Below are 13,166 nucleotides of genomic sequence, written 5' to 3' on the forward strand. Positions count from 1 at the left end.
TTTTGCGATCACTGTTTTATCAGCAGGAGGTTATCACTAGATCACTATACCTGTTGCCATGTAGTCCTCTATATTCATGAGCTCTATATCCTTGCCCTCACCACTGATTGGCAGCTTTCTGCCTATGCAGTGTCTACACAGAAAGCTGCTTATCACTGGTGTGGATGTGAGTATACAGAACTCCACAATCATGGCACTGCTACATCTACATCAGAGAGAACAGATACTATCAAAACCTCCAAGCAGCCCAGTAAGTGAGACCTCCTCTTGCCGCTCTCAGAAGGGTGAGCAGAAACCTATTGACAGACTTCCTTTATAATGTTTAGTGATTTCTGCCTCCTTCTCCTGTTCTCCGCATAGTTCCGATCTTCCTCGCCATGTGACCACAGTTCTGAGTAGCCGCCGACTCTGCATTGTCTGACTGAAGTCACTTTCTCAGTGTAAATCTGGACTGACCTAGTCTCTCACTGCATTACACCGAGAAAATGACTTCCAGTCCACACAGAAGCCGCTGTGCGAGCCGGGCACCCAGGACTGCGGCCACAAAGGCAGAACAGGATGGAAAGAGGAACCACAAATACAGGCCCCGTGCACAGAACTACAGGGAGCTACAGAGGTGTGTGATAGTGCACAAAATAAAAGCTTGCGCTCTACTATGATGGTTTGGCTGCTGGCAATCCTCTTTCTATGAATAGTCACTAGCCCTTCCTATTTTCCTCACAGACCAGCAGTACTTTGAGATAGAGAAGCGGCTAGGCCAAAGTCAAGAACGTCTGGTGTCCGAATCACAGGAATGTCAGAGTCTGAGGGAACAGCTCAGTAAGAAAGGTAGGTGTCCGCTGAACTCGTGTCTTCTGCTCTCGTTTCTATTATTTTGGTTTTTTTTTTATAAACTTTGTAGTTAGCATTTAATGTGTGTACCAGCAGTGTGTAGAAGTACTGCAGCATGTCTACCCCGCGCTTACTCTGCGTAGGCCTCCGCCTGCAGCAGGGACAGTGTTTGTTACTGGGCACGGGAGGATGTTGGAGGGACAGTGTTAGTTGCTGAGTACGGGAGGATGTTGGAGGGATGGTGTTAGTTCCTGGGTACGGGAGGATGTTGGAGGGACGGTGTTAGTTGCTGGGCACGGGAGGATGTTGGAGGGATGGTGTTAGTTGCTGGGTACGGGAGGATGTTGGAGGGACAGTGTTAGTTGCTGGGTACGGGAGGATGTTGGAGGGACGGTGTTAGTTGCTGGGTACGGGAGGATGTTGGCGGGACAGTGTTAGTTGCTGGGTACGGGAGGATGTTGGAGGGACAGTGTTAGTTGCTGGGCACGGGAGGATGTTGGAGGGACAGTGTTAGTTGCTGGGCACGGGAGGATGTTGGAGGGACAGTGTTAGTTGCTGGGCACGGGAGGATGTTGGAGGGATGGTGTTAGTTGCTGGGTACGGGAGGATGTTGGAGGGATGGTGTTAGTTGCTGGGCACGGGAGGATGTTGGAGGGATGGTGTTAGTTCCTGGGTACGGGAGGATGTTGGAGGGACGGTGTTAGTTGCTGGGCACGGGAGGATGTTGGAGGGATGGTGTTAGTTGCTGGGTACGGGAGGATGTTGGAGGGACAGTGTTAGTTGCTGGGTACGGGAGGATGTTGGAGGGACAGTGTTAGTTGCTGGGCACGGGAGGATGTTGGAGGGACAGTGTTAGTTGCTGGGCACGGGAGGATGTTGGAGGGACAGTGTTAGTTGCTGGGTACGGGAGGATGTTGGAGGGATGGTGTTAGTTGCTGGGTACGGGAGGATGTTGGAGGGATGGTGTTAGTTGCTGGGTACGGGAGGATGTTGGAGGGACGGTGTTAGTTGCTGGGCACGGGAGGATGTTGGAGGGACAGTGTTAGTTGCTGGGCACGGGAGGATGTTGGAGGGACAGTGTTAGTTGCTGGGTACGGGAGGATGTTGGAGGGATGGTGTTAGTTGCTGGGCACGGGAGGATGTTGGAGGGACGGTGTTAGTTGCTGGGCACGGGAGGATGTTGGAGGGACAGTGTTAGTTGCTGGGTACGGGAGGATGTTGGAGGGACAGTGTTAGTTGCTGGGTACGGGAGGATGTTGGAGGGACAGTGTTAGTTGCTGGGTACGGGAGGATGTTGGCGGGACAGTGTTAGTTGCTGGGTACGGGAGGATGTTGGAGGGACGGTGTTAGTTGCTGGGTACGGGAGGATGTTGGAGGGACAGTTGCTGAGTACGGGAGGATGTTGGAGGGACGGTGTTAGTTGCTGGGTACGGGAGGATGTTGGAGGGACAGTTGCTGGGTACGGGAGGATGTTGGAGGGATGGTGTTAGTTGCTGGGCACGGGAGGATGTTGGAGGGACAGTGTTAGTTGCTGGGCACGGGAGGATGTTGGAGGGACAGTGTTAGTTGCTGGGCACGGGAGGATGTTGGAGGGACGGTGTTAGTTGCTGGGTACGGGAGGATGTTGGAGGGATGGTGTTAGTTGTGGGCACGGGAGGATGTTGGAGGGATGGTGTTAGTTGCTGGGCACGGGAGGATGTTGGAGGGACGGTGTTAGTTGCTGGGTACAGGAGGATGTTGGAGGGATGGTGTTAGTTGCTGGGCACGGGAGGATGTTGGAGGGATGGTGTTAGTTGCTGGGCACGGGAGGATGTTGGAGGGATGGTGTTAGTTGCTGGGCACGGGAGGATGTTGGAGGGATGGTGTTAGTTGCTGGGCACGGGAGGATGTTGGAGGGATGGTGTTAGTTGCTGGGCACGGGAGGATGTTGGAGGGACAATGTTAGTTGCTGAGTACAGGAGGATGTTGGAGGGACAGTGTTAGTTGCTGGGTACGGGAGGATGTTGGAGGGACAGTGTTAGTTGCTGGGTACGGGAGGATGTTGGAGGGACGGTGCTAGTTGCTGGGTACGGGAGGATGTTGGAGGGACAGTGTTAGTTGCTGGGTACGGGAGGATGTTGGAGGGACAGTGTTAGTTGCTGGGTACGGAAGGATGTTGGAGGGACAGTGTTAGTTGCTGGGTACGGGAGGATGTTGGAGGGACAGTGTTAGTTGCTGAGTACGGGAGGATGTTGGAGGGACAGTGTTAGTTGCTGGGTACGGGAGGATGTTGGAGGGACAGTGTTAGTTGCTGGGTACGGGAGGATGTTGCAGGGACGGTGCTAGTTGTTGGGTACGGGAGGATGTTGGAGGGACGGTGTTAGTTGCTGAGTACAGGAGGATGTTGGAGGGACGGTGTTAGTTGCTGAGTACAGGAGGATGTTGGAGGGACGGTGTTAGTTGCTGAGTACAGGAGGATGTTGGAGGGACGGTGTTAGTTGCTGAGTACAGGAGGATGTTGGAGGGACGGTGTTAGTTGCTGAGTACAGGAGGATGTTTGAGGGATGGTGTTAGTTGCTGGGTACGGGAGGATGTTGGAGGGACGGTGCTAGTTGCTGGGTACGGGAGGATGTTTGAGGGACAGTATTAGTTGCTGGGCATGGAAGGATTGCACCTTTTATCATCCTAGTGTTACCTCTAAAGGTACCGTCACACTAAGCGACGCTCCAGCGATCTGACCTGGCAGGGATCGCTGGAGCGTTGCTACACGGGTTGCTGGTGAGCTGTCAAACAGGCAGATCTCACCAGTGACCAGCCCCCAGCGACATGTGGAAGCGATGCTGCGCTTGGTAACTAAGGTAAATATCGGGTAACCAAGCGCTTGGTTACCCAATATTTACCTTGGTTACCAGCGCACACCGCTTAGCACTGGATCCCTGCACTCCTAGCCAGAGTACACATCGGGTTAATAAGCAAACCGCAAACTCACAGCAGGGGCCAGGTTGTTGCCGGATGTCACACACAGCAACATCGCTAGCAAGATCACTGCTACGTCACAAAAGGCGTGCCTCAGCAGCGATGTTTCTAGCGATGTTGCTTAGTGAGACGTGGCCTTTAGGCTTGCAGCTCTTCAGCTTTACAATGTGATTGTGCTTTGCTTACAATACTAACAGAAAACCTTTCAAAACTGATCCGTCCTCCAAGGACACTCACAAATCTTGTGGAAGCTAGCAGGAATGACTGTTTAGGGCTCACATTGCTTTGAATAGAAGGTGCAGTCAGGCAGAGAAACATACTTTGAGATATAAAGTGTATTAATTCTAAAAAAAAAAAACCATATCCATGTGCTCTAAGGGGCACTTTGCACACTATGACATCGCAGGTGCGATGTCGGTGTGGTCAAATTGAAAGTGACGCACATCCGGCATTGCAGGCGACATAGTAGTGTGTAAAGCCTAGATGATACGATTTAACGAGCGCAAAAGCGTCGTAATCGTATCATCGGTGTAGCGTCGGCGTAATCCATAAGTACGCTGACGCAGCGGTCCGATGTTGTTCCTCGTTCCTGCGGCAGCACACATCGCTGTGTGTGAAGTCGCAGGAGCGAGGAACATCTCCTACCGGCGTCACCGCGGCTTCCGTAGGATATGCGGAAGGAAGGAGGTGGGCGGGATGTTTACATCCGCTCATCTCCGCCCCTCCGCTCCTATTGGCCGCCTGCCGTGTGACGTCGCAGTGACGCCGTACGACCCGCCCCTTTAATAAGGAGGCGGGTCGCCGGCCAGAGCAACGTCCCAGGACAGGTGAGTCCATGTGAAGCTGCCATAGCGGTAATGTTCGCTACGGCAGCTATCACAAGGATATCATAGCTGCGACGGGGGCGGGGACTATCGCGTGCGACATCGCAGCATCGGCTTGCGATGTCGCAATGTGCAAAGTACCCCTAAGTCTTTATACAATGTTTGAAATCATGGAATTAACCATTTTAAGTTTATTTTTTCCTTTGTCAAGACATTTTACATGTTGCATTGTTTGTTTTGTTTTTTTTTTACTTAAGGTGAAGAACAAAAAGAACTGAATGAGAAACTTAAAGATCTTGAGACGTCCAATGTCCGTCTTGTGGCTTTACAGGTTTGGTTATCAATTATTATTAACGTACCGAACTGTAGCACATGATGCTCGTCTGCCCCACATCTAAAAAAGATGGCTAACTGTTGGATACTGGGCTGATTTGTGTAACATTTAGCATTTCATTTGCAGCATTTTGCTGGGATCGAATTGTCAGATTTTCCCTGAATAAACCATGTCCACCTATTAGTTCTCTGTAATAGTATCTCTGTAGCCCCCTGATATGCGCCCACTTGCCCTCAATACATCCAAATTTGCTTTTATTATAATGGTCATGTGCTGTTTGCCTATTATAGACCAACGTCTCAGGGCTCCGCCTCTCCTTGATTGACATGTATATCGTACACACAATGTGGTTGGGCTGGATGGACTTGTATGACGTGCGCTTGCCTGTGCAGGTCGCGTTGTGTGGATGACTTCAGACGTCAGTGACGGATAGAGAGCTGGAGATGGTGGGCACTACAAGCCCCCAATTATAGTGCTTTAAAGCAGGTGGCATGGCTTATATTGGAAAACACTTGGTGGCAGGTCCTCTTAACCACCAGGCATTTTTCTATTTTGCTTTTTTCTTTATCGTTCCTTTGGGAGACCAAGACCATGGGTGTTTAGCTTATGCCTTCGGAGGACACACAAAGTACTACACTTAAAAGTGTAGCTCCTCCCTCGGAGCTTATACACCCCCTGGTGAGCAGACCCAGCCAGTTTATCGCTTTGTGTTCAGGAGGCATACATCCACACATGAATTCTCATATGATTTTTTCCTTTTGGAATGAGATTGAAGAAGTGCGGGTCCATGTCTGGACCCCCGGCATGTCCCTTCTCACCCCACTGTGTCGGCGGTGTTGTAAGGTTGATTTCCAAGGCTGGAGCCTTACATGCCGTGCTCCTTCACCATCCCTCCTGGGCTCTGGCTTGAAGTGGGAGCCAGCACGGTTTCCCTGCCTGGCAGGAGACCGGTCTCCATCCGCAGCCCTTCAGGACCCTGCTGGACCGGAGCACTCATCCCCAGGGACCTGGCCCTGCGTCTCAGCAGCTAAGTACCTGAGACGTTTATATTTTGGGGGTCCCTGTGCTTTATTGTTTGGGGAGAGTGTGCTTACTGTATTTATTGGCATTTCCGGCGGGTTCTCTAGCTGTCGCCCGAGAACCGCGCCGATGGTGCCTGCGCGTCGGCCTCGCCGCTCAAATTTAGGCCCCGGCTTTGCCGGAGGCCTAGTTTCTGTTCTCTGCCCTCGCATGTCATTCATGCAGAGGGACAGGCTCGGCTCCTCCCGGCGGCCGTTCTGCACAGGGGAGGGACACTCCCCACTGCTGTGCCTGTCTCCTCCCTTGTAGGTCTCTATGGCCCTCCAGATCCCGCTCTCACAGCCAAGTCCCGCCCCCTCTCCGCTCCGGCGGCCATTTTCTCAGACAGAGTTCACTCGGCGCTGGTCCGCACCCTGCATCCCTGCTGAGGTGCTGTGCTTGGGGGTCCGGGCTTCGGGATCTGGAGGGCACACAACACCGCTCCAGCGGTCTGGTAAGCCACAACCGGTCTCTGGTTGTGGACCTCTGTATATACTCTCTGGGGTTCATTCTCTTGCAGAGCCCCCACTCCAGCAGCATGTCTCACATGAGGAGCAAGGCTCCAAAGCTTTATTCTGTATGCGCTGCATGTAAGCTCCTGCTGCCTGAACCGAGCACCTATCCACATTGTGATGTCTGCTCTAACTTGGCGGTGCCACAGCCTGGAGTCTCACCCCCAGTGGTCTCTCAGGCTCCTCCTGCTCCTGTGGCTGAACCCCCGGCTTGGGTAGAATCCTTTTCTAGGTCTATCTCCCAGTCTTTTGCTGAGTCCATGGGACTTCTGTCCAGGACTTTAAAGAATATGCATCAGCCCCCTTCACAGGGTGCTCCTACTGCTATGGGTCCCTTAGGTTCGGAGCTCACAGAGGATTCATCATCAAGGCCCAGACCCCGTCCTCCTAAGAAGAGACGGAGGGTTCCCTCTCCCTCCTCCTCCCGCGGCTCTGATTCAAGAGCTGACTCGCAGGATGAGGAGGATGCCTTTACAGGGGGCTCGGAGGCTAACTCCATGTACCCCATTGATCTGTCCGAGGGTGACTCAGATCTTAGTGACTTGATTGCTTCCATTAACTCTGTACTGGATCTCAATCCGCCAGTATCAGAGGAGCAACCTTCTCTGGCAGAAAAGCACCAGTTTACCTCGCCTAAGAGAGCAAAGAGTGTGTTCTTTAACCACTCCAGTTTTCAGGCCGCTGTGACCAAGCCCAGGGCCTGTCCTGACAAACGCTTCCCAAAGCGTGGTTCTGATGACCGTTTTCCCTTCCCACCTGAGGTGGTCAAGGAGTGGGCTCAGTCCCCAAAGGTAGACCCTCCGGTGTCTAGGCTCTCAGCCCGGACCGTTGTGTCGGTGGCTGATAGCACCTCCCTTAAGGATTCCACTGACCGTCAGATTGACCTTCTGGCCAAATCCGTGTATGAAGCGGCGGGGGCCGCGTTTTCCCCGACTTTTGCAGCAGTGTGGACTCTCAAAGCCATCTCTGCTTCTCTAGAGGAGATGCATTCCCTCACCAGGGACTCTATACCCGAAATGGTTGCCTTAACTTCCCAAGCTTCAGCTTTTTTATCTTATGCCATGTCTGCCATGCTGGTTGCTTCTCACCGCACTGCGGTGACTTCGGCTAATTCCCTTGTTATCCGCAGGATCTTGTGGCTTCGAGAGTGGAAGGCAGATTCTTCTTCTAAGAAGTACCTTGCTGGACTCCCTTTTGCTGGGTCCCCGGCTGTTCGGAGAACAGCTGGATGAAATTATTAAGGAAGCTACTGGCGGGAAGAGTACTTCCATGCCACAAACCAAAACCAGGAAACCTGCCCAGGGTAGGAATCAGTCGAGGTTTCGCTCCTTTCGTTCCTCCAACTGGTCGTCCTCTAAGCCCTCGGCCTCGTCCGCTAACTCAGCCAAGGACCAGAAATCCAACTGGCGCCCAAAAGCGTGTCCACAGAAGACCGCAGAAGGTGCTGCCACTAAGGCAGCCTCCTCATGACTCTCTGCCCGCTCCGGCGACGTCCTTAGTCGGTGGCAGGCTCTCCCACTTTAGCGACGCTTGGTTTTAACACGTCTCCGATCAGTGGGTGAGAGATATCATCTCCCACGGCTACAGGATAGAATTCTCTTCCAGCCCGCCAAACAGATTTTTTCTCTCAACTCCCCCTTGCTTCAAGGCCGCCGCCTTCTCGCAAGCCGTGGCAGCCTTGCAGGCCAACGGAGTAATTGTACCGGTTCCCGCCTGGGAACGGTTCAGAGGTTTTTACTCAAATCTCTTCCTAGTTCCCAAAAAGGACGGTACCTTCCGGCCCATCCTGGATCTCAAGCTTCTCAACAAGCATGTTCAGGTGGGGCACTTTCGCATGGAGTCTCTGCGATCAGTCATTGCCTCAATGATCTAAGGGGATTTCCTGGCATCTATCGACATCAGAGATGCCTATCTGCATGTGCCAATTGCAGTTTCACACCAGCGTTGGCTACGTTTTGCAATAGGAGAAGATCATTTCCAATTCGTGGCTCTCCCCTTCGGGTTAGCCACGGCCCCTCGGGTGTTCACCAAGGTCAACGCAGCAGTGATTGCGGTTCTGCACCTCCAGGGGTTGGCAGTGATTCCTTACCTGGACGACCTTCTAGTCAAGGCTTCATCCAGCGCAGACTGTCAGCGGAGTGTCTTGCTCACTCTCGCCACTCTAGCCCAATTCGGGTGGCTGGTCAATCTGCCCAAATCCACTTTGACTCCGACCCAGAGTCTCACGCACCTAGGGATGCAGTTCGAGACTTTGCCGGCACTTGTGAAGTTGCCCCTAGTCAAACAGCAGTCCCTCCAGCTAGCGGTGCGCTCTCTGCTGAGGCCCCGCCGTTATACCCTCTGGCGTCTGATGCAGGTTCTGGGTCAAATGGTGGCGTCCATGGAGGCTGTTCCCTTTGCCCAGTTCCATCTGCGCCCCCTGCAGCTGGACATTCTCAGCTGTTGGGACAAGCGGCCTTCCTCCTTAGACAGGTTAGTGGCTCTGTCGCCACAGACCAGGAGCTCTCTTCAGTGGTGGCTTCGGCCCCTCTCCCTGTCCCAGGGGCGCTCCTTCCTTGCCCCGTCCTGGGTGATTCTCACCACGGATGCCAGTCTATCCGGCTGGGGAGCGGTATGTCTCCACCACAGAGCGCAGGGCACTTGGACTCCGTCCGAGTCAGCCCTTTCAATCAATGTGCTGGAAACCAGAGCCGTGCTTCTAGCTCTCCTAGCTTTTCACCACCTGTTGGCGGGCAGGCACATTCGAGTCCAGTCAGACAACGCGACAGCGGTTGCCTACATCAATCACCAAGGCGGGACACGCAGCCGCCTGGCAATGTTGGAGGTACAACGCATCCTTCAATGGGCGGAGGACTCCAAGTCCACCATATCCGCAGTCCACATCCCAGGCGTGGAAAACTGGGAGGCAGATTATCTCAGTCGTCAAACCGTGGATGGTGGCGAGTGGTCCCTGCACCTGGCAGTGTTTCAGTCAATCTGCCGCAAATGGGGCACTCCGGACGTGGACCTAATGGCATCCCGTCAGAACAACAAAGTTCCTGTTTACGTGGCTCGCTCCCACGATCCTCAGGCATTCGCCGCGGATGCTCTGGTTCAAGACTGGTCCCAGTTTCGTCTGTCCAACGTGTTTCCCCCTCTAGCTCTCTTGGCCAGAGTCCTGCGCAAGATCAGAATGGAGGGCTGTCGAGTCATCCTCATTGCACTGGACTGGCCCAAGCGAGCTTGGTATCCAGACCTGCTCCATCTGTCCGTAGAGATGCCGTGGCATCTCCCGGACCGTCCAGACCTACTCTCGCAAGGTCCGTTTTTCCGCCCGAATTCTGCGGCTCTCAAATTGATGGCGTGGCTCTTGAGTCCTGGATTTTGACGGCTTCTGGTATCCCTCCTGAAGTCATCTCCACTATGACTCGGGCCCGTAAGTCTTCCTCCGCTAAGATCTATCACAGGACTTGGAAAATTTTCCTGTCCTGGTGTCGCTCTACCGACCATCCTCCTTGGCCATTCTCCTTGCCGACCCTTCTGTCTTTTCTACAGTCCGGTCTGCAGCTAGGACTGTCCCTCAACTCTCTCAAGGGACAAGTCTCAGCTCTGTCAGTTCTGTTCCAGCGGCGTCTCGCTTGGCTGGCTCAGGTCCGCACCTTCATGCAAGGCGCGTGTCACATCATTCCGCCTTACCGGCGGCCCTTGGATCCCTGGGACCTTAACTTGGTTCTCACGGTTTTGCAGAAACCCCTCTTTGAGCCTCTTAGGGAGGTTTCTTTGTATTGTCTTTCACAGAAAGTGGCCTTTCTGGTGGCCATAACTTCCCTCAGGAGAGTCTCTGATTTGGCTGCGCTCTCTTCGGAGTCACCTTTTTTAGTTTTCCATCAAGACAAGGTGGTTCTCCGTCCGACTCCGGACATTCTTCCTAAGGTGGTCTCTCCTTTCCACCTTAACCAGGACATTACCTTCCCTTCCTTTTTTCCGGCTCCTGTTCATCGCTTTGAAAAAGCGCTGCATACTCTGGATCTGGTGCGTGCTCTCCGGATCTATGTGTCTCGCATCGCTGCACTTAGGCGGTGCACTTCTCTTTTTGTGCTAACCACAGGTCGGCGCAAGGGCCTTTCTGCTTCTAAGCCGACCTTAGCCCGTTGGATTAGATCGACCATTTCGGACGCCTACCAGAGTACTCAGGTGCCTCGCCCGCCGGGGATCAAGGCACATTCGACCAGAGCTGTCGGTGCCTCTTGGGCTTTCAGGCACCAGGCTACGGCTCAACAAGTCTGTCAGGCTGCCACTTGGACTAGCCTGCACACCTTTTCGAAGCACTACCAAGTGCATGCTCATGCTTCGGCAGATGCGAGCTTGGGCAGACGCATCCTTCAGGCGGCTGTCGCCCATTTGTGAAGTTAGGTTCTGCCTACTTCTTAGTTTTTCTGTTTATTTCCCACCCAGGGACTGCTTTGGAACATCCCATGGTCTGGGTCTCCCAAAGGAACGATAAAGAAAAAGAGAATTTTGTTTACTTACCGTAAATTCTTTTTCTTATAGTTCCGTATTGGGAGACCCAGCACCCTCCCTGTTGGCAATTTTCTTGTTCCGCGTGTTATCACCGGCTGTTGTCGTGGACAGAGTCTCCGGTTGTTCCGGCTCTTGTTCTGTTCTACTTGTGGGTGGCTATTCTCCTTCAGCTTTTGCACTAAACTGGCTGGGTCTGCTCACCAGGGGGTGTATAAGCTCGGAGGGAGGAGCTACACTTTTAAGTGTAGTACTTTGTGTGTCCTCCGGAGGCAGAAGCTAAACAACCATGGTCTGGGTCTCCCAAGACGGAACTATAAGAAAAAGAATTTACGGTAAGTAACAAAATTCTCTTTTTTTTTTCCCTCTTTCAAGAGCTGTAACTTTATTTATTTTTGTTTTTTCATCAATCTTGCCATATAAGGGTTTGTTTTTTGCGGGACAAGTTGTACTTTTAAATGAAACCATAAGTTTTACCATATAGTGTACTGGAAACCAGCAAAAAAATTTAAAGTGTGGAAAAGCTGCAAAAAAAGTGCACTTGCACAATAGCTTTTGTGATATTTTATTCACCATGTTTAATATATGGTACAACTAATGTGTCGCTGCGATGGCTGAGGTCGGTGCAAGTTTGTAGACACCAAACATGTATAGGTTTACTTGTATCTAAGGGGGTTTAAAAAAAAATCACAAGTTTGTCTAAAAAAAAAAAAGTGGCACATGTTGTGCGCCTTTTTCCAAAATCCATAGCGTTATCATTTTTCATTGATCTATGGCTCTGTGACTGCTTATTATTTGCGTGTCAGTCTGCTTTTTTTAGTTTTACCATTTTTGCGCAGATGCTACGTTTTGATCGCCTGTTATTGTATTTTGCGTGAAATTTGCGGCAACCAAAAACGTAATTTTGGCATTTGGGATTTTTTTGCTGTTTACCGATCAGATTAATTGATTTTATATTTTGATCGGGCATTTCTGAACGCGGCAATACCAAATGTGTATGTGTATTTTTTTAACACTTTAATGCTCAGTAGGGTTAATGGGGGATGATTTAGTTGTGTGTGTGTGTGTGTGTGTGTGTGTGATGTGTTTAGTTGTGTTGTTTTTTTTTTCTTTTTTTTTTTTCATAACGATCAGCAATCTGATCGCTCTTTCATTTCTCCAGATCACAGCTACACAGCTGAGATCTGCAGATATGGTGCCTTACTCTCACACACTGCCCTCTGCCGGCAGTGAGAGAGAGTGACTCATGATAGCTACAGGGGTCACCACATGACCCTATGCTTCCATGGCAACCGCCGCAAATCACATCACGTGACTTCCGATGGGGGCGGGTAAGTCATCGTTATGGCGGCACGCATATACATCTCGCTGTCAGGTTTTGGCAGCGAGATGTACATGTCAGCTGTTGAAATTAGCTGTGTGTTTGGGTGTGTTTGTGTGTGTTTGTGTGTGTTTAGAAATTTTTTTAGCCTGGCACTTTCAGAGTATCTACACCATAATGTCAGAGGAAGGAAAGTGCACAGATAATTAATTAGGAAATTCCTCTGGTTATAAGTTGTATGTTCCCATGAGGCGGATTTGCTGTAGAAATTTTTGGTACCATCCATTGAAATTGTTTCTGCAGCATTTTCATAAATTTCTCACAAAACCTGTTTCAGACTTATAGATTGCATACAAAAGGAAAATCCAGTACACCGGAATGGTTTTTTAAGGCTGTGTGCACATAGTGTTTTGTGATGAATTTTTTTTTTTTTTTGTGCAGATTTGTCACAAAACTGTAAGCGAATCCCTTTGCCAGTAAAGTCCATGAGATTTGTGAAGTGTAGTACACACATTGAGCATTTTCTCCTTGCAGGTTTGGTGCAGAAAATAATCTGCAGCATTTCAGTTTTTTTCAGCAATTGTGCAGTGTTTTTTCACCCATTCACTTAAATTTGTTTTTGTGCTGCGGTTTTCCTGCCAAGAGATGCAGAAAAGGTCCATACATTTCAGCTACCAAATACTCAATGTGTGCACACAGCCTTAGGCTATGTGCGCACGTTGCGTAAAAACATGCAGTTACGCTGCGCTTTGTAGCGCAGCGTAACTGCATGCGTCCTGCGGCCCCTGCACAGGCTATGGAGATTGTGCAGGGGCCGTGCGCACGTGGCGTCT

At 51.4% G+C, this 13,166-nt stretch overlaps 1 protein-coding gene across 1 annotated transcript in view; it reads left to right on the forward strand.

The window, feature by feature from the left end:
- TPR (translocated promoter region, nuclear basket protein) overlaps nucleotides 1-13,166 on the forward strand; it is a 481,409-nt gene that overhangs the window by 46,799 nt on the left and 421,444 nt on the right. The window contains exons 2-3 of the mRNA XM_075322004.1: nucleotides 724-828; nucleotides 4,868-4,941. Coding sequence (XP_075178119.1) covers nucleotides 724-828; nucleotides 4,868-4,941 — 179 coding nt within the window. The remainder of the gene's footprint in view (nucleotides 1-723; nucleotides 829-4,867; nucleotides 4,942-13,166) is intronic.

The sequence above is a fragment of the Anomaloglossus baeobatrachus genome, chromosome 8 (genome assembly GCF_048569485.1).
Source record: "Anomaloglossus baeobatrachus isolate aAnoBae1 chromosome 8, aAnoBae1.hap1, whole genome shotgun sequence".
NCBI lineage: Eukaryota > Metazoa > Chordata > Amphibia > Anura > Aromobatidae > Anomaloglossus > Anomaloglossus baeobatrachus.